Source organism: Polyodon spathula, chromosome 3 (genome assembly GCF_017654505.1).
Source record: "Polyodon spathula isolate WHYD16114869_AA chromosome 3, ASM1765450v1, whole genome shotgun sequence".
NCBI lineage: Eukaryota > Metazoa > Chordata > Actinopteri > Acipenseriformes > Polyodontidae > Polyodon > Polyodon spathula.
This window is the reverse complement of record NC_054536.1, coordinates 30,714,096-30,735,785: the sequence shown is the minus strand read 5'-3', so window position 1 is coordinate 30,735,785 and position 21,690 is coordinate 30,714,096. Positions and strand designations below refer to the sequence as shown.

General features: G+C 40.7%; 1 protein-coding gene across 5 annotated transcripts in view; it reads right to left on the bottom strand.

Annotated features, from left to right (window-relative positions):
- LOC121312967 (histone-lysine N-methyltransferase SETD2-like) overlaps positions 1–21,690 on the bottom strand; it is an 83,729-nt gene that overhangs the window by 20,186 nt on the left and 41,853 nt on the right. For all 5 annotated transcript variants that reach the window (XM_041245006.1, XM_041245003.1, XM_041245002.1 and 2 more), the window contains 9 exons: positions 15,192–20,158; positions 13,986–14,117; positions 12,928–13,056; positions 12,344–12,467; positions 11,898–11,975; positions 8,232–8,329; positions 7,863–7,989; positions 3,132–3,266; positions 1,521–1,649 (listed from right to left, as the gene is read on the bottom strand). In XM_041245006.1, the coding sequence (XP_041100940.1) occupies positions 1,521–1,649; positions 3,132–3,266; positions 7,863–7,989; positions 8,232–8,329; positions 11,898–11,975; positions 12,344–12,467; positions 12,928–13,056; positions 13,986–14,117; positions 15,192–20,158 (5,919 nt within the window). The remainder of the gene's footprint in view (positions 1–1,520; positions 1,650–3,131; positions 3,267–7,862; positions 7,990–8,231; positions 8,330–11,897; positions 11,976–12,343; positions 12,468–12,927; positions 13,057–13,985; positions 14,118–15,191; positions 20,159–21,690) is intronic.

Below are 21,690 nucleotides of genomic sequence, written 5' to 3'. Positions count from 1 at the left end.
GGTTAAACTTGGATTATTCTTTAGCAATGTACGGCCCGCTATACACGTTAGGTTAAACTAGTTCTCTGGATACGCGGCTCGTGAGAAAAGTTTGGTTGCGCACCTTTGTTGTAGAAGAACTATTGAAGCCATCAGATGGCAGTGCATACCTGAACATTAGTTAATGCTGGGACGAACACAGAATTTGAGTTCGGATAGTTGCTCAATTTAAATGTTCATTTGTTTTCAAAAAAGTTAATACATTATATGGCACAGAACGCAGGGAGAGGCTGCATAGCAGCAGGGGCAGGGGGGCGTGGTCCGTGTGTCTCTTACAGCTAGACGTTTCAGTAACGTCTAGCTGTATCAAAAGGAGTAATGTATACATTGTGTAGGCGGAGGTCTCAGTATCCCATGTAGCACTAAGCACATCCCTGGTATTAGAATGACTCAGTAATCTGTATCGGAGAATCTTACCTGTTGTCACAGCCAAGAATCTTGACAAGTAAAACGCATGCTCAAAAATCATGGTTATAAGACAACTATTCCGACCTCCTTCCTGCTTTCACAAAACTTGCGGCAACTGCAATTACGATACCTGTATCTTGTGTACCAGCAAAGCAATACAACTACGTGATGCAATATGCAGATGTTATGGCTGAAAAACGCAGATTGAGATGGTATGCTTTTTATTGGTTTGTAATTATATTATATATATATATATATATATATATATATATATATATATATATATATATATATATATATATATATATATATATATATATAAATTCCTTGCCATTTCTTCACAGTAAACAGTGACTCACGTTTTCATAAAGCAATAACTGAGGTTTACTTGTGCCTTATTGTAGCTGAATGAAACCAAGCAAAAACTGAAACTGAATTTTAAACACTTCAAAACAAAACGTGGAAAAGGCATTATAAAATGCAGGGGAAAAAGACTCACCGTTTTGGTTTTCGTTTATTACATTCCACATAAAGTCGCAACCAAAAATATATAATATATACAATCTATATAAAAATCACTACACATTTACAGCAAGCTGGGCACTGTTTAAGTAAGGCATTTCAGAATGACATGCTTGCCTTTGTCATGAGATTCTCATTTGCGCTAAAGGAGCACAACGCTTTTTTCCATTGAGAGCACTATGCTTGCACGTGCATAATCTGGTTTGTTTACTTTTTGCTGTCTAAAATTTAAACAAAGGCTCAAGAGCTACTGTGTTGATTCTTTTTTTATATATTAATCTTGCATATCACAGAGCTATTTGTCATTTGCCATGTTTGACACTGTAGTGCAACTTTTGTCGAGGCAGTAAATAAGTCAAGGTATTTTTGTAATTTCTAGCAAATACGAACATCTGAATTTTGTATCTGAATACATGTAAAAAAAATATTTGATCAAATAGTTGTCCCAGCACTAACATTGGTATATTTGAATGTGTAAATGTGTGTGTGTTTTCAGTATTTCTATACAGATGTTTAGCTCTCAGCCCCCACCTCCCTTCCATCTGCCTCACCTCCATCTGCAGTTTCATGTTGTTGCTGGAGTTGCCTTTCCCCTCTCCCAGCTCCACCATGAAAATCCAGAGCAGGGAAAGCCCGTGGTGATCCAGGAACAGCTTCAGACAGGTCGGGTTCTGGGTGTTCTGTAGGGAGATTAGATTTACACCAAATGTACATACATACATGTATATACATAAAAAAAAAAAAATATATATATATATATATAAAAAAAATAATATACAAAAAACCCTCTCATATATATACAGTGCCTATAGAAAGTCTACACACCTTTCAAAATGTTCACCTTTTGTTGCCTTATAACCTGGATTAAAATGCATTAAAATAGATTTTCTTTTTTTTTTTTTTTTTCTACACATCCTACCCCACAACTTCCAAGTGAAAAAAATATTCTAGAAATTTGTAGAAAATTAATAAAAAATAAAAACTGAAATAGCTTGGTTGGATAAGTGTCCAACCCCATTGTAATAGCAATCCTAAGTTAGCTCAGGTGTAACCAATCGCCTTCAAAATCACACACCAAGTTAAGTGGCCTCCACCTGTGTTAAATGTAGTGATTCACATGATTTCAGGATACATTCAGCATGTTCTTGTAGGTTCCCTCTGCTGGGCAGTGCATTTCAAAGCATAGACTCAACCATGGAACGGAAGTTCACCTTTCAATATGACAATGACCGAAAGCACACAGCCAAAGCTACACTGGAGTGGCTAAGGAACAAAAAGGTAAATGTCCTTGAGTGGCCCAGTCAAAGCCCTGACCTAAATCCAATCAAATTAGTGGTATGACTTGATTGCTATCCATCAATGCTCCCCAAGGAACTTGATAGCGTTTGAACAGTTTTGTAAAGTGTTGTAACAGTTTTGGTCAAATATTGCCAAATCTAGGTGTGCAAAGACCTATCCCAACAGACTCACAGCTGTAATTGATGCCAAAAGGTGCTTCTACCAATTATTAACTCAGGGGGGTGGAGACATCTCCAATTATGATCTTTCAGTTCTGTATTTTTAATATACACATTTTTTCTCAATAAAAACTTTTTTCCCCCTTAAGTGTGGAGTATGGCGTGTAGATAACTCTGAGGCACTGACACAACAAAATGTGAAAAAAGTTCAAGGGGGTGTAGACTTTCTATAGGCACTGTGTGTGTGTATATATATATATATATATATATATATATATATATATATATATATATATATATATATATATATATATATATATATATATATATATATATATATACTGTTAGGATACATCAGTACGTATAATGAGCAATGTAATCAATTCCTTTGGGGCTTGTGGGTTAGTCGGTTATCCTCAGGAGTAAATAACCACTGTGCTCTACAAACATTCACTGAGCATATAATTATGGAAAAATAAAGTATGTTTGAACCTATAATTGACATTTGAATTTAAAGAATTAATTTGCAAGGTACATCAAAAAAATGGCATCCAGTAAAAAATAAAATTCACAATAGCAACAGCATCGAATATGAAAAAAAGCTATTCGATACTAGAGCTCTCAACACTTGTATAAAAAGTTATACACCTTTCCCATCAGTCACAAGTTCTTGTAGTGCCCTCACTGCAGTGCTGGCTAACTCACCTGTATGAGTTTAAGGCAGGTGAGTTTCTGCTCCATCGTCTCCACTCTCACCATGAGCCGGCACAGAGACAGCACCTGTTTCTCATCTGACAGCCCATCTCCATTCTCCAGTAAGGCTTCTAGCTCTTCGTCCACCTGCAGGGGACAGCAAAGTGTTAAAACAATACAATTATTTATCTCAATATTATCTATCACTATACAAATACTCAGAGACTTCTCTCCTCAATAACTGAACAGTGAACAAAGCATGGCTCACATGACACTAATTAATTACATTAGTTGTGCTCTCAAAATGTTTCTGTGGACTACTATAATTATTTATTTACCTTTGTCTGAAATAAAGTATAACAGTGAAAATAATCCCTTTTGCACAGAGAAGCTCAAAACGCACAGCACACAGTGAGAGTCGCTACCTCGTGTCATTCATTCTCCCTCCAAAAGAAAGGGGGGGTGGGGTGGTGGGGAAGGTTGGCTCCAAAAATTAACAGGAATGACTGACAACACATTGAAGCATAGGGGTAGCAATGCATTGATATTGGCATTTCCAAACATGCCAATTCCTTAAATAAATTCTACAGAAGAAACTTACTAGAGGAATATATTTTATGTTCAAGTACAGCGGAATCACAGTCAACACAGGCTATAGCTAGACAATACATCAAGGGTTAGAGTCCTGCATCAGGCTGAGTACCCGCAGGGCCTGTGGGTGACCAGCAAAAGGCGGTTGGGTACAAGTCTGAATGTGATCTTTTTTGCTTTATGTGGTTCAGGTGTGGGTCAAAAAAAAAAAATAATAATTGGGTCCGAATTTGAAAATCATTAAAAAAACGTTTTTTTTTTTCCTTTCAGCGTACTCGTCTGTAACCCCTTCCAAAATAATGTACTAGAAGGTAAATGTACCAGTATTTCCTGCACTAAAGCAGAAGGCGATTAGGGATGAGCTGGCTGATTAACGTCACAAGATCTTTTCATCACGTCTGCTTGGTAATATTAAATGCATGTGAACAAGGTTAAACAAAAGATCTTGCGACGTTTCAAATAAGCAAGAACAACACTGCTTGGTCAGCCAACTCATCCTTAATCGCCTTCTGCTTTAGTGCAGGGTTTCTATCATGTAGTGGATAACAGTTTGAGAGGTAAATCAGAAGTGTGGAATTCTTCACGAATCATAGCGAATGAAAATAATGATCATGTGACTGGATTTGTTGCTTGTAAAACCTGTCATTATGTTTTTGAAAACAGCCACAGAACTGGTACATCACCTCTGCAAAAGCACAGGTGTAGCTCCCTTTCAACTGGTGGCACGAAATGAAGACAGGTATTTTATAGTAAAGTAAGTAGCGATAGTTAATATGTTAAAATATGTCCAGTTGTGTAAACTCAATCTGTGGAGAATGGTAGAGATTTCTGTGTGTGAAAGTGAGGAAACAAAATTCTAGAACTTGAAGCTACTGCACTAACAAGTAACTATGATGTGATAGGTGTTACAGAAACTTGGTTGTCTGAGAGTGATGGGGATGAATATAATATTTGTGGGTATACATTGTATAGGAAAGACAGGCAGGACAGAAGAGGAGGAGGGGTAGCACTATACATAAGCAACAGTCTTGAAGCCCAGGTGTTAAACTTGGACAAAGAAAATAAAACCGAATCAATAAGGGTCAGAATAACGGACAAAAATTCAAAAGGGCATAATAATAGGAGCATGCTATAGACTACCAAATTCAGACGGTGAGCACAATAATCTTATACAATGACATTGGAAATGCGTGTAGCAAAGGAGAAACCATACTAATGGGGGATTGCAACTTCCCCCAAATAAAATGGGAAAACCCGATGGGTAGCGCGAAGGATGAAATAGAAATGGTGGAAATGACAAATGACTGCTTCCTAACACAATTTGTCAAGGCACCGACTAGAGAGGAGGCATGCCTGGATTTAGTCTTTTCAAATAACGAAGATAGAATAACTAAAACAGAGGTCAGAGAACCACTGGCAAACTCAGACCACAACATGGTCTCATTTGAAGTGTTTTTTAAAACCCCAAAAGTAATGACTAAAGCTAAGGTTTACAATTTTAGAAAAGCAAACTATGAAGGTATGAAACAGAGACTAACAGAAGTAGATTGGAGTAAAACAGAGAAAACACCCACAGAAGAAGGATGGTTGTTCTTCAAAAATGTAGTACTAGAGGCGCAAAACAATTACATTCCTAAAGTAGACAAATCTAAATGTAAAACTAAATTGCCAAAATGGTTTAATAGATCAATTAAAAAAATATTCAGCGAAAAAAGGCACTTTACAGAGCGTTAAAAAAGGACCAAAAAGAAAGTACGCAGAAAGAGTACACGCAACTGAAAACGCAAGTCAAAAAGGAAGTTAGAAAGGCCAAGAGAGAAATAGAAATGAACATTGCTAAGGGAGCTAAAACCAATTCCAAAATGTTTTTCCAATATTACAACACCAAGAGAACATTCAAAGAGGAGATTAAATGTTTAAGAGATACAAATGGCAAAATCGTAGATGAAGGAAAAAATAGCAAATATATTAAATGATTACTTTTCAGTGAAACTTTTAAAGTTTTTACAAAGGAACATACTGACAACATGCCCCACATGTCATCCAGTTCCCATCCAGTTTTAAATAACTTTAGCATAACTGAGGCAGAAGTGTTAAAGGGACTAGGAGCTCTTAAAATAAACAAATCCCCTGGGACGGATGAGATCCTCCCAGTAGTACTAACTAACTTGCTTGATTTTTTTGAGGATGCAACATCTATAATGGATAATTGCTAAGCATATGACATGGTTTATTTAGATTTCCAGAAAGCTTTTGACAAAGTCCCGCACAAAAGATTAATTCTCAAACTGAACGCAGTTGGGATTCAAGGAAACACATGTACATGGATTAGGGAGTGGTTAACATGTAGAAAACAGAAAGTACCGATTAGAGGAAAAACTTCAGAATGGAGTGTGGTAACCAGTGGTGTACCACAGGGATCAGTATTAGGTCCTCTGCTATTCCTAATCTACATTAATGATTTAGATTCTGGTATAGTAAGCAAACTTGTTACATTTGCAGACGACACAAAAGTAGGAGGAGTGGCAAACAGTGTCACAAAAGTGTAAGGTACTGCACGCAGGAAATAAAAATGTACATTATAAATATCATATGGGAGATACTGAAATTGGAGAAGGAATCTATGAAAAAGACCTAGGAGTTTTTGTTGACTCAGAAATGTCTTCATCTAGACAATGTGGGGAAGCTATAAAAAAGGCTAACAAGATGCTCTGATACATTGTGAAAAGTGTCGAATTTAAATCAAGGGAAGTAATGTTAAAACTGTACAATGCACTAGTAAGACCTCATCTTGAATACTGTGTGCAGTTCTGGTCACCTTGCTATAAAAAAGATATTGCTGCTCTATTCCGGGCTTAAAAGGCATGTCATATTTAGACAGGCTAAAAGAATTGAATCTGTTCAGTCTTGAACAAAGAAGACTACGTGGCGACCTAATTCAAGCATTCAAAATTCTAAAAGGTATTGACAGTGTCAACCCAAGGGACTTTTTCAGCCTGAAAAAAGAAACAAGAACCAGGGGTCACAAATGGAGATTAGACAAAGGGGCATTCAGAACAGAAAATAGGAGGCACTTTTTTTACACAGAGAATTGTGAGGGTCTGGAATCAACTCCCCAGTAATGTTGTTGAAGCTGACACCCTGGGATCCTTCAAGAAGCTGCTTGATGAGATTTTGGGATCAATACGCTACTAACAACCAAACGAGCGAGATGGGCCGAATGGCCTCCTCTCGTTTGTAAACTTTCTTATGTTCTTATGAGTCAGTTGACGCAGGCAGTAGGTAAAAGACAAACACTTGTGGGTTTGGGTTGAGTTGCAGGTCTTACTAAAGCGGGTCAGGTCGCTGGTAAGAAGACTGTATTACAGCAGGTTGCGGTTTCGGGTCGGGTCCTGTGGTAGTAGTGGGTCGTGGTCGGAAACAGGTTGCAAAAATCGGACCTGCGCAAGACTCTATCAAGGGCGGCATATCATGAAACATTTAGCCTAACTAGTACACTTGGTAAAGGTGCCACAGAAAAACAGGAGACAAAATTGCTATATTTAAAACATAACCACCTCTAAACCACTAATATCCCCAAATATCAAAAAGGGTCACTGGTGACAACTAGAAAGCTGAAAACGATTATTTTATCATTGAGCGTAAAACAATAGACAAAACACAGCCAATTTATCTATATAAAAGAACTTTTGCATAAACGAATCAAACTGCAATGAGATCCCCTCCACGATAGCCAATCAGATTCCTCTTCCTGCTTACAGTGAGTGGCAGTACCTAGTTTTATAGCTGCAGTGGAACGGAGATACAAAGTTGAGTGGTTCTTCCCCTCCCAGGGTTCTTCCTGGCTGTTCAGGGACTGGAAACCAGGGCTGTCTTCATTTAGACTTAACACCCCATCATAATGACTACACACTACCCTCTCAAGCCAGTTGATAGTTCATTAAATATGTTCCACTTTGAGAAATGCACTCAGACCATCATTACTATGAGCAGCACTGAGAAAGTGCACTACCCGTAGGGTACAGAGCAGATTATGACACAGACCCGGATCTCCCGACTTCCACAAGGGTACACAACATCCATACCAACACTACAACAGCCATGTGACATCCTTTACACATAATTTCAAAAATCGAGGCTGACAGAACTCACAGAGTCTTTCTTACGGGGCCGCTCCTTCTTCATCTTGCCTCCTGCAGCCCGGACGCTGACCCGGTTTTCCCCGCCCAGAAAACCGCGACAGCTGGGTGCCCCGCAGAAACACTTTTGCGCCTCTTTTCTGTGTAGGAAGATAAAAGGGGTAAACAAAATAAATTTTCGTAGAAAGTGTAGGGGAGCTGAGAACGGTGTTTATAATAAACATTATTAAAAATATTTTAACAAGAGACTACATTTACACATACATTTATGATACATTTGAGCAGATACAGTGCTCTTTTATAATGCTCGAGTCAGGAGCCATTGTTCACAAGAAAGCACTATTTGAATGGAGTGTCAGCGTGCTCTGGGAAATTTACTAACCCATATCTCTGGAACTGGTAGTCGAAAGTGAGCTCTGTTCCTGCAGGAACCAACTTAGTAGTGAAGAACCCAACTCGCAGCTGTCCATTCACAGTCCACTGCAGAAAAAACACACAACACACAGATCTGCTGTGGAGGCTTAGAATCAGGGGTCAAAATATAGATTAAAACCTCTTTGTTGAACATGTACAACTAGTTATTAGAAAAATGCAGGGGCTATGCAAGTGTGATGCAAAGGTTTAGAGTACCCCTAAGGTCATAGCAAACTGCAAAAACATGTCAGGGCAATTATTAATTATGGAAGGTGGTCACGCAATCATGGTGTTTATACAAGATTCTGTTTGATTTTCTTTGTGTACCCTTGACCCTGATACACTAAAATCTCAAATCAATCTTTATTATTTATATAGTGCCTTTCATGATAACCGCCCAAAGCTCTTTACATAAATAAAAACATTGACAAAATATTAAAAAGTAGCAATAAGCAATACAAGTGAATAAAATAAAAACAAGAACAATAAAAAAGTGAGATAGTGAAAATATATGTGTTTTTAGTCCAGTTTTAAAAGCAGCAACAGCTGGTGCGTGACTTACAGATCTTGACAGTTCATTCCATAGTTTACGGGTCTTACAGCTGAAAACTCTACTACCTGTTCTTTTTTAAATCTTGGGAATAGTAAGAAACCTGGCATCCTGTGATTGGAGTGATGGGGTTAAATAAGATGGAGCAAGGCCATTTATAGCTTTACAAGTTAAAAGCAGGAATAATAATAAACCGGGCAGGAAGCCAGTATTGCGGTGATGTTCATACTTTCAAGTTAAAACTCAGGCAGCACCTTAGAGGTTATAAAAGCATGCATCAGTCTCTCAGCATCTTGCAGCGAAAGAACATTTTAATTTAGCAATATTTCTTAAATTTAAAAAAAAAAAACACACACACTTTAGGTTACATTTCTAATGTGTAGTTGAATGAAAGATCTGGATAAAAAAATGACACCTACATTTCTCATTTCAGCCTTCAACTCACTTTTTTAAAAACTGCTGCCTGAATTTCAACTATTCTTACTCTGTCCTGTGCATCGAGTTTCATTTTAAACAGTGAAAGATTTTCGTTTTTTACTGTCTGCCAAGCTATAATATCTGGAAATATTCAACCAATGTTTGAGTCAAATTGCATTATGGGGAAAATTGGAGCCAAAACCTTACCGTGTTATAACAGATTCCACACTACAACAGGTTGTGTTATAGCACTGTGTGTGTGTGTATATATATAATGTACTGAAAGAAATTTATTAAATTGGTTAGCTATTACTCTCAAAAATGTTGGATAAAAAGGGGTAACAATCGGGAACAATAACAGATTAAAGGAACGTTAGGTCATTATCATAACCCTGGTTCCCTGAGACAGAAACGTAACCACTACCAAATGAATATTCATCTCCTAAATAACATATCAATGCTGCTCATCAGAGCCTGCTCCCAAGGACATGCAAGGACTGCACACACAGATCTCATCATTTTTCCTTCAAGCCTGCTGCAATCATGAACACAGCGACCTTGAAGGTTAATGGTTACATTTCTATTTCAGGGAACCAGAGTTATGATAATAACCTAACATTCCCTATCAAGTACGAAATATAACAAATTGCCTAATGGGAATGAATGACAATATAGGCAATAATGCAGAACGACTGGAATGACAAAGGCTACCTTGCACGTAACCATTAGGATCCCCATTTTACATTAACATTCAAAAAACACATCTGAAAAGTTTTAGGATTGTCACTAAATTTCATATTCAAACTATGATTGAATTTATTCAGTAATAACAATATTGGAATAAAGTCCCTTTAGCTAACAACTGCAGAAAAAAAAAAAATCCAGGTCTCCTAAGGTGATTGTAGTTTGTGGGGAAAAAAAGTTCTGCCACTGCAATCTCATTCATTGGTTTAGTTGCCCATTAAATGGGCGAGCCAATTGCATTCCCGAAAGCTCTGATCTGTGTTGTCCTCCGGCACTATAGGTGTGGTGGCCTCACTGTGGATCCGCAGTGCAAAAAATGACGGATCGGCAGGAGCATGCCTCTGTTCCCCGAGTCGGCTGGGGGGGTGCGAGCAGTGAGCCGAGGATATAGATAATGCTTGGGCACACTAAATTGGGCAGATAACCAGGGTTAAAAAAAATTGGAGACAACTAAAAAATAAATAAATAAATAAATAGAAAAGGGAAAACCTATCTCCTTAGAGGCGGCCATGAACAGAACATCATCTTGTAGCCCCTTTGAACCCCAAAGGGACTGGGGGGCAGGGGGAGCCACATGCTCACGCAAAAGCTGTGCAAGCACCGTTCCCAGTTTCACCAACTGCTCACAGTCCACTGATTTTTGATATCAGTGACTCTCTTGGAGAAGGAAGAGACAGAGGAGAATGAGCAAGACCATGAAGATGGCTTCCTACGTGGGCTTTTCTCCTGGGCACGTTCATGTTACCGCAGGAAGCAGTATACAGGGATGCCCACCTGCACAAGCTTCTGGCTAAACCACACAGTAAGTATGCATATAGTACTCTTGGAAGCCTGATTGTTAGAGCCCTGACAACCTTTGCAATGGTGCTGCAAGTAGGCAACTGGCACCAAGGCGGCAACGAGATACTGTGGAACAGACTGCAAGCAATGTCAACCGAAGCGCGTATCTCTCTCAGCGCATTTATTTATTTTTAACTCCAGCTAGAGCTACAGCAGCCTGTGAGGAGAGCACAAGTCAGCAGAGTCAAGTTACTTGATCCCTGGGAAGGGGCGACAGAGGCCACCGGCTCCACGCGAGGCATAAGGCCGCTGGAGGATGCAACAAGCAATAGGCTGTGTGCAAAATTATTGCCTTAATAGTGTTACACAATTAGCAATAACCAGGTAAAGGTAACAAGTACTCCATCCATCTGAAAGGAAAAACGATGACGAGATCTGTGTGTGCAGTCCTTATATGCCGTCGGGGGCAGGAATGACTGCGTCACAGGTTTGGACAAGCAGCTTTGATAGATTATTCAGGTTCTGGGTGTTTAGGAAATAAATACCCATTAGGTAATGGTTACAATTCGTACTTGATAGGGAACTATTGATAATACTTAAAAACGGTTCTATTAATCCTAGAGAATACTTCTTTTAACAGTTTGGCAGAAACAAGGTCTAAGCACATGTAGTGGATTTCTCTTCATCTAGGTCAGTTATATCTAGCTGTTTAATCAAGAAAAACGATTCAAAGGTTTACTTTGATGTAGCAGGACCTAAGGTGGGAGTTTTGTCAATGTTATTAGATGAATTGAAAAGTACCACTAGATATCAGATTTCTTATAAAATCAATGATTTTCTTCTTAAAGTGATTAATAAAATCATCAAAACTACAACCCAAACTATGCAGCTGTGTTTAGAAAAAGATAAACCTGATCAGCCAGCACGGTTAAATACACTGAAGAGTCAAAAAGACAGTAAAGTCCAGACAATTCCTCCGAGACCTGCGTGATCAATAAAGCCCAGATGATAGTAGTAAGTAAGTTTTGGTTAATTTGTGGTTCAAAGCCAGCCGGGACTGGGAATTATGAACTATGGAAGTATGCTCTTATGCTACCATGTTTTGATATTGTTTATCCATGCAGAGTTTCACTCCTAGCTCACCTTCTGAGTTTCACAGTTTGGTTCACAGCTGTGGTTCATGAACCGTGAGCAGTTTCCCTTTTGAGTAGCATCAATGATCTAAGAAAACAAAACACATCACAGTTTAACAATTCTTAGCAACTTTTTTCAGCTTATGGATTTCAACCCCTTATGGCTGGTTTGGGAGCTTTTCTTTTAGTGGTATTGACCACATCTATAAATTAGAGAGTAAACAAACAAACCAAAAAATCTACATTTTATATTATTACTCTGACCTTCTATAATAGTTTTAATCTTTAGAAGTTGAGCCCATTCCCCCTACATTTCATATGTTTTTGGCAATATAAATAAGTTGCAAGACCCCTTCAGCTAGCATAAAAGCGGTTTTAGCCCAGTTCTGCTGTGTTATTTGTAGTGCCTTGCTTCTGTACAGCAACCCTGTAAAGTTGTATGCCAGCACTTCTCACCTCATTGTTCTTCAAGGCCATGAAGTAGTAGTGAACGTTCTTGTTGCGTGCATACTCCTTCACTCGGGCCTTGAACTCCTTGTGATCCAGGACCTCTCCACAGTACTCAAGTACAAAGGTGTTCCTGCAACACAGGCACCACATTAACATTATAAACAGTCACGGGCCAGTGTATCGTATCAGTAATACAGAGGAAAACTGATGGGTATAAACCAAATACTTAATTGTTATTCCATAACACCAAAATTAAATGCTACCAATTATTTTTGGCTACTCAAAGGTGGACAGCCAAAGTCAGATGCATCATTAGGACCATTATGGCAATGGGAGCCCAGCACACTTACTACTGAGCTGATCACACCAAGGTCTAAACACCAGCACTTTGCCTATTACAATAAAAGAAGCAAGTTACATCACTGTGAGGGTGCTGAAGCCAATACTTTTGCACGGTACTGGGAGGTGCAGTGAAGATCACTACACCTGCAACTGCAGGCAATGGGGGTTAACGTATATCCAAATCAAAAGGAGAGACATAAAACACAGGAGAAATATTTTTCAGAAAAAATAAAAATAAAAGTACTCACTGGGCCAAGTCCTTGGCTGCCCGCAGCCCCCAGCCTTTACTCTCTGTCAAAATGACCTCGAAATCTGCATGCTGCTTGAGCTGGAAACGTCGATTTGAACAATATGGTCCATTGGGGCACCGGGAGGAACTACAGAGAAAAAACAGGGAGTCAAATAGGGACACCCTACAGCCTATAAAGTTAAATCAATTCCATTTGACTTGATCTGTGACCACATTTGGACTGCTACTGTTTCCAACAGCTCCCGGATGTTTATTGCAAAGGTCACATGACAGTAGGGATGAAACGACAGTAACTTTCTGCGATACAATACGTGTGAGCTCAGTATTTCACGATACAATGATTCACAATAGTAGCGGTAACTTTTTAACTGAATTTTTTTTTTTATTATTTCTCTGTGGTAAATTGTCTGCAACAGAAGGAAGCTACCAAGCGTTAAACAGCAATGTACTAGACAGAATGAAAATACATACCATGAGACTGAGGAAATCACCAACATTATGTTTTTCTATATCACAAAATGCAACAGCAAGGAGACATTAGAAACTGGTGGCCAGCAGTAGATTTATCAGACTATTGCAACTGAATAATATAAAATACAAAACATAAAAATTGTTTTTATTAGCCTCTTATTTGGAAAAAAATAGCTACTCCTGTTCTGCTTTAGGCATGCAGAGACACTTGACTATTGTTTTCTACAATTATCGGCCCTTTTAATAAATGTCTCAGATAGGATTATCGTGAATATTTGTAATCGCAATACACCGTACTATTAAAAAATCATTGTATCACTACACTGCAATACTCTGCTCTCCCATGTGACCTCTGCAATTATCTATGTCAAGAGAGATGTAAAGCAGAGTCCCTTCCTGCTTAGGTGGACATTAATAGCAAGCTAGTTCTCAAAGCACAACCACAGAACTTCCAATACTATTTTGCAGGTTTCAAAGATAATTTTTACAACAAAATTAACATTAGAATTCTCCAGTCACTCTACTATTGCAAGACCAGTTCCCAGCTCCAGATACCCTTATCTGGCTCCCCTGCACTGTACTTACCATTCGATCATGAGCAGTCGGTTCAGGCAGTCCTCTCCGCAGGCCCCTCTCCCCTGGGCCTTCTCCTCCTTGGACAGCAAGCTGCATTCGCACTGCATGCGTTTGATATCACGGTGAGACTTGCTCTTCTTCCTGTGGAGGGATTCACAACAAGGGGGATATAACACTCTCTCTCGCTGAACAGGACACACACTTATTTGTTTTACTGCAGTGTGCATAAGCTAACTACATATCCACATGAAGGGTTGGTTTCTGCCTCTTCCAAAACCAAGATGCACAGTATTTTTTTTTTTTTTGCGGTTATATTTTTCCCCATCTTCACAGATACATTCAATCCGTACCGAGTAATTTCTCTGATAACTAATAGGCCAATATATTTTATTTATATTACCTCTAAAGTAATAGTATAATTACAAACACAACCGACTGTGCATTAGCATGAGAATAAAAGCATACACACACCAGACAATTTTTACAAGAAACACTTTGTTGCTGCCTCTTGGAATATCCGTGCAAGGAAATCTAATTTACTAGTAGACTGTAACTATCTATATAAGTTAGTAAAGCCACATAAAAATATGATGTAAAATTTTAAATTCAAAACCTAGAGAACTAACCAGCATCTACACTGGCCCCCAACTGACTATTTGCAGCAGTAGAGAACTGTTTAGATGATTTTCTGGTGACTTGTCAAAAGCAACACCTACACGGGCACTGTAGGCACTACTTGGACCAGTCTGCGCTCTAGTCTGTATTAGAATCATCTCTACGGCTGCAACAGGGACGCACCTGAAAGTTTTGACGTCACCAACGAATCTTCCATGAAGGTTCAGAACAGGTATGAATGTGACCCTGTCGATTCACTTGGGGACCAATGCTGGAGCTGAGTAATGCTCTGGAACATTAAAATAAATTTATCTAATCACGGTTCATTGTTTTAAAAATGACACTACAGCAGGAATAAAACAATATGCACCACTGTGCACTGTATGCTCTTTAATTCTAATAAAACATCTAAAAATACTTTGATAACCTCTGATAATTGCAACTTGCAAAACAACTTTTCAGTCTCTGACGCTCATGCTGCCTGATGTGAATAAATATGCTTCAACACCTAGATTAAAAAACCCCAAACAGCACCTCTTTTCATGATTTGTTCTGTTTGGTCTCATTGCCTATCCAGAAGGCTAAAAAAATAAGTCTTACCTTTCAGTTAAGTAGAGGTTCTCTTCAATGAGGTTGAAGTAAGGTGGCATCTTCCCAGTTTTGGATCCCTCCTTCCAGGCTTGCTGGTCCTGCAAGTCCTGCAGGCTGCAGAGGGGGTGCCCATTCTCCGATTGGCAAGGAGAAGGGACCGCTAAGACTTTCCCTTCATCCACATGATCCTTCTTGGGGGGCCCTGGGTCTGCCTCGTTTTCAGAGTCCGACTCCAGTTCAGGACGCCTCTTTTTCAAGGGCCCTTTCCCTTTGGATGGCTTGTGGCTCTCCTTGCGCACCTTCTCCCTTTCTGAAGTGCTGCCGATGGCCCCCTTGGAATTGCTGCTGATCTCATTAGCCTGGACAAAGGAAGGAGGTGCTTGTGCCTTTTGCTGGTGGGGATCTCCTGTACTGCTTGCACTTGCTAGCTGGCTGGATCTCTCTTCATCCTCATAATCATTGGTGAGTGAGTCAGGGTGCACCTGGCTCACAGGTTCCTGGTACTGTGAGGTGCCACTAGCACAAAGTGTCCCGTAACCCTCTGATCGGGGATCCCAGTAGGTGTTACCCTGTCTGTAAAGCTGTCCCGCTGTGCAATTCCCTTGCAGAGGAATCTGCTGCTGCTGTTGAGTGTAGCCAGAGTAGACCCCATAGCTGCTGTCTGGTTGCTGGTAAGTGCTGCTGGGCATTTCAGGCTGTGAGAAATCCCAGCCCAGGGTGTAACCATCATCACTACTGGGGAAGCCATCCACTTTGGAGAAATCCCCGGACTGATAGTACTCCTGCCTTGAAGACCACCCCTTTCCCTGTCGACTGTCTGGTTTTTCATAGTATCTGTGGCCTCCAGACAGGGTTGCCTCCCAGGAATTGAAATGACTAGGTTCAGTTTGAATGTACATCAATGCCAGTGTTTGCTTTGTTTTTTCCTGGGCCTGCGATTCATGTTCCAAGCGAGGTTCAGGACAGGGGATGCCAGCAGAATGGCTGGTGCTGTCTACCATATTGCTCTGTGACTGGTAGGCAGTGCTTTGAGGTTGTCCACCATCATGGAACCTCTCTGCAGCAGATGTAAAGCTTTGCCTGCCACTCTCTGTTGGCCGAGGACTAGTAGCTTGCAGTCTTCTCTCCCGGCTCCTGCACCTCTTCCTGGATTTATCTCTAATGTTTTCTTCATCAGACGAGGTGTGGCCGCAAACATCCCTGGCTCCAGGCTGAGCCCAGTCTTTGGACCTCCGATCCGGTGTGGTGCTGCGGCTGGAAGAGGGGGTCAACAAGCCTCTGATATCCTGGGTGTGGCTGGAGTTTTTGGGCACAATCACCACAGATTGTAGACGGTTCTTGGGTATGCCACTGTCATCAGAGTCAGAGTCGGACTCCTCTGTATCGCTCTCCTCGCTATCTTGATCTTCCTCCTCCTTGCTGTCGTCCACTCTTCCTCCCATGTGGTCTGCTCCACTCACCTTAGAGGAAACACAACTGCTGTCCGGCTTGCTCTGCCATGAACCCTCATCTTTTCCTGTGCCTACTGAGGTACAGCAAGACTCCTTGACATCTTCTACAAACTTCGAAACAACAAAAAATTGTTCTTCAGTATTGCTGTTATGCCTTGCCTCACTGGGAGATTGCAGCTCTGGCTTAACATGCCTAACCGATAGCTCTTCTGGCTGCCACACAGAACTGTCCACTTGGTTGGTAACTTTATCTGTTCTTGCAAAGCTTTCTTCTCCATTGGAGGTTGGCTGCTTTTCCAAGCAAAATTCACCACTTGAGATAGGCTGTCCTTTTACGGAGCATCCAACTGGTTTGGAATTGGGTTCACCCTTTAGAAACAACTGCACAGAGCTAGGCGCTTCATAAAGACAGCATTCTACTGTATCTGTACTGGGTAGTTCAGAAGAGTTATCTTGGTCTAATCCAACATCATCTTTAAGAGCCTGTTCTACTACATCCAAGTTTGACTCAGTCTGAAAATTATCTCTATTTGAACTCGGTTCTTTAGGTGCTACTGTGTCTGCATTAGTTAGAGGGTGCTCTTTAAAATATAAGATTTGTTCCCCTTTTAGGGAAATCTCTGCATTTGAGCTGGGATCTTTTTTCAGAAGGTGTTCTTCTCGAAATGACATAGGATCTTCTTTAAGAGAAAGTTCTACTGTATTTGAGTTGGGTTCTTTTACCTTGTGTTTTTGGTTTGAGTCCTTTTCTTCTTTCAGTAAAAGCTCTTTTCTGGTGCAAGCGGGTTGCAGCGAAGGAATGATTTCATATTTTTCTAAGTTAGCCTGCTGCTCTGCAGGCAGCTTGTCTATACACAAATCAAGCTCCTTCTGGGAACCTTCAGCAGTGCTTTTTCCTTTGTTTAATATGGTATGTTTTACCTCAGAGCTACTATGCTCCATTGAGGTACATTTTTTTTCTATGGAGTCTTTATTTTCTCCGAGTTGCTCTTTAATGGAGCTAGCCAGGCACGCATCAGCTGCTGCTGCTTCTTTCCATTTAATGGAATCTCCTTTGACTTTCATGGATTCACCAGTAGCACTCTCAAGCATTACAGCTTTGGGTTCCGTACGTGTTGCTGTAGGGGACATCTGCATTTTACATACAATTTCAGTTGTCGCTGTTTTCTCAGAAGGCTCAGAGGAGCAAGTATACTGTATTAAATCTATATTCATGTGGGGATCACTGGACACATACATTGATTGGATTTTATCATTTTCTGTGCAATTGCTTCCTTCCTGCTGCTTGTCAGACAAAGTTTCAGGAGCTCTATTATTATCTATCGCATTCACAACCATATCAGAATCACAGTATGCAGACGCAGCCTTGATGTCAGCAGAAACTAGGCTGGACTGGCATATTGCACTTGTTAAAAGCTGGCTTTTAATGTGATCTGTTAATGTGTCACTTTCTTGCAATTTTGATAGAGAAGAACAGTTTGTATAGGTTGTATTTTTTTCAGTGTTACTGGACCTTGTCCAATTAGAAAGTTCCATTTTGTAACAGTCTAGGATCACTGATGCCTGTATACGGTCTGGTTCAGGCACAGTTATGTTTTCAATGTCATTTAGATTTGGGGTAGCTGGTTGGTTGCATAGATGGCTGTCAATTTCATGAAATTCCTTCCTGGAGGAATCTTTAATTGTATTGTTCACAAGGCAAAGTGTTTCTTTTCTATCCCCACTTCCACTCTTTGAATAAGGATCTTTAGGAACAGCCTTAGACTCAGAGCATTTGGAGTTTGGTTTTCTCTGCGATTGTCTCTCTGTTTCATGAGTCAGTGTTGCTAGTGTTGATTTTTGGGAACCTGAAGACTCCCTGGGTTTGGAAGGGGAACGTTTTGGTTCGTCCTTATCTGTCTTTTTGTTAGTCTTTCTGGAAATAGCAGTCTGTAATTCATCAGACCTTGAAGCAAAAGACGACTTTTCTGAGACCTGAGACCGAGACCTCCCTTTGAGCTCCTCCTCAGAGTCCGAACTTGAAGTAGTCCTTCTAAATTTTTTCTCTGAGGTCTTGGGTAGCGTACTTAATTTGGAATGAGAGTTTACAATGCTGTCTAATTTAGAATGTGTGCTGGACCTCCTTCGATCAAGCTCAATGTCGGGAGATTTCCTTCTCAACGTCTCCGAATCCCGCTCAGATTTTGAGTGACATCTTGTCCTTTTTTCTGACTCTGATGAGTGAGAAGGTTCTGTTTTGGAATCTTTTTCTGATTTGGAGTGGGAAGAGGAGGAAGAGGTTTTTGACTCCCTGTGCAAAGAGGAACGAGTTGAGACTCTTCTAGAATCACTGGCCTTGGAAGGAGTCCTCTTGTGATCGTCCTCAGAGTCTGAACTGTCTTTAGACCTCCTGTCTGACTGGGGACGGGAGGACCTACTCCTCTCCCTGTGGGGGGAGCTCCTATGGTACTTCCTATCTGAATCGGTGTAATGTAACCTATCATTCCTCGAAGACCTATCAGTTCTTGACGATCTATCAGATCTAGAGAAGGATGAGCTTGTTCTTAACCCTCTGGATCTAGAACGTGACCTGCTCCTCCGCCTGTAACTCTCGGATCTAGAAGAACGTGAGGGTGTGTGCCTTGAGTCTCGGTCGGACTTCAAATGACTAGAAAGTCTATCATCCTTCTCGGACTTGGTGCGAGAGGAAGACGATGATGACGACGACTTCCCAGACTCTTCTGCTTTGGAGGCTGTCAAATTCCTCTTAACATCTTTGCTCTTCTCTGCACACACTACGTTTTTGGGGTCACCTGATTTGTGGCTGGAAGTAGTCTTTACTGAATCACCATCAGACTCTGAACCAAGATGGGCACACTCAGACTGTGATACCTTCTTCTTGGTCTCCAGATTCCCTGAATATTGGGTGGGTACATTCTTCACATTGTTCTGCTCGTCACCTTCTTTTCCAACACGAGAAGTATCAGCAGCTTTCTCTTTGCAGGGGCTCGGATCCTCGGGACCATCTTCCATCATGGGTTCTTCAGAGGCACGGTTCTGTACGTCATTTTGGGGTTCAGATACAGATTTGGGTTCAGGTTCTGGCTGTGAAGGCTCTTCCAATGTGGTGTGAGAAGTGGGAGGTGTGGTCTCAAGCTTGGATGTGACACTAAGAAGCTGCTTTTCGAAGTGCATCTTCCCCATGTCCAGCTTGAGTTTGGGTGGGGAGAGCTGCTCTTCCACAGGAGGTGGCTCAAATGGTTCACTCTTACTGTCTTGGAGTTGTCCAGTTTTTTCCTGTGGGGGAGCCGACGTTGTGGTCACAGTGGCAATCTGAGAGTCGCTCTGCAACTTCTCAGGGCTGATTGGTGGCAAGAATCGGGTCTGAAGGTTCTTCCTGGGTAAGCTGAAGCTGAATGAGACCTTCTGCCTGCCCTGTTCCTCCAGATTTACCGTAGTCTTGGTGCCCTTGGGCAGGAAGCGGCTTGAGGACACCCCTTTTGGAACTTTAAGCAGGGACGATTTGGACAGATTTTTGTCCTTAGCCTGAGAAGACAAAATGAATAAAAAAAGTTAAAGAAAAAACAGTAGTGTCAAAGTAACCTTATAAAGGGTAAGAAATATGACTCCTATTACATTCTAGGTTTTACTGGGAGCCATGTTACAAACTTTGTAATCCATACACGTTAGGGTAGGACTTGTACTGTCATTCCTGAATGTAAGGGAGCAAAAATGGCACAATACGCTCAGTTTAGCAAAGAAAAAAAAATCTGTAATTACTTTAACAAATAAAGGTCAATCTTTGAGAAATTGCAAGAACTTTGCAAGTGTCTGTAACTGCTGTGGCCAAGACCATCGAACAATTTGAAAAAACTGGCACTCATGAGGACCGAACAAGGCCCGGCAGGCCAAGGGTGACCTCAGAATCAGTGAACAAGTTCATTCGAGTCAAAAGTCTGCGAAACCAGCGATTAACTGCCCCTGAAATACAAGCTCAGCTAAATGCTACTAGAAGTACAGATGTTTCAACATCAACTGTTCAGAGGAAATTGCGTAAGCTGGCCTAACTGGAAGAATTGCTGCAAAGAAACCATTGTTAAGAGTGCAGAATAAGAGGAAGAGACTTGCTTGGGCCAAAAAACACAGAAACTGGACGTTTGAGAAGTGGAAGTCGATCTTATGGACCGATGAGTCAAAATTGGAAATATTTGGGTCCAACCGCCGAGTATATGTAAGACGTAGAGAGGGTGAGCGCATGAGTTCTGCATGTGTAGTTCCCACTGTCAAGCATGGAGGAAGCAGTGTCATGGTCTGAGGTTGCATTGCTGGTGACAGAGTTGGTGATCTTTACCAAGTCCATGGCAAGCTCAACCAGCATGGCTATCACAGCATACTTCAGAGGCATGCCATTCCATCAGGATTACGGCTAGTTGGGCAGTCCCTCATTCTTCAGCAAGATAATGACCTGAAACACACCTCAAAGTTGTGCAAGAACTATCTAGCGAAGAAGGAAAGTGAAGGACAACTCAATCTAATGACCTGGCCTGCCCAGTCTCCAGACCTCAATCCCACAAGTGCCCCACTTCTCTGGGAATTGCTGCAGAAGAGCTGGGAAGACATGTCGGGTGACTTCCTGTTGAAACTTGTTAACCGAATGCCTCGTGTTTGTGAGGCAGTTATTAAGGCAAAGGGTGGCTACTTTGAGGAATCTAAGATTTAGAGACAATTTTCAAATTTTCTTGAACATTGCTTTGATACTCCTTATGTTTTGTTTTGTATACTGTAACATGTGTTTTCATTTTCAAGTATTTACAGAAACGTATACGACATAAAACATTGTTAATTATGAAAAAACCTAGTTTCCAGCAAGCGTACTCAAACTTTTGACTGGTACTGTATGTTAACAACTAAAATATTCTTTACTCAGGGTTATTTTAAATGTGGTGCTGGGTGCTACAGAGAACATTTTTCAAATGTTTTAAAATCAGACATTGTTAAGCAGAAACATCACAGCATAACCAGCTACTATGAGACATTTGGAAAGTAAATGCTCTCTCACGGGAATGCTTGGTGTGGAT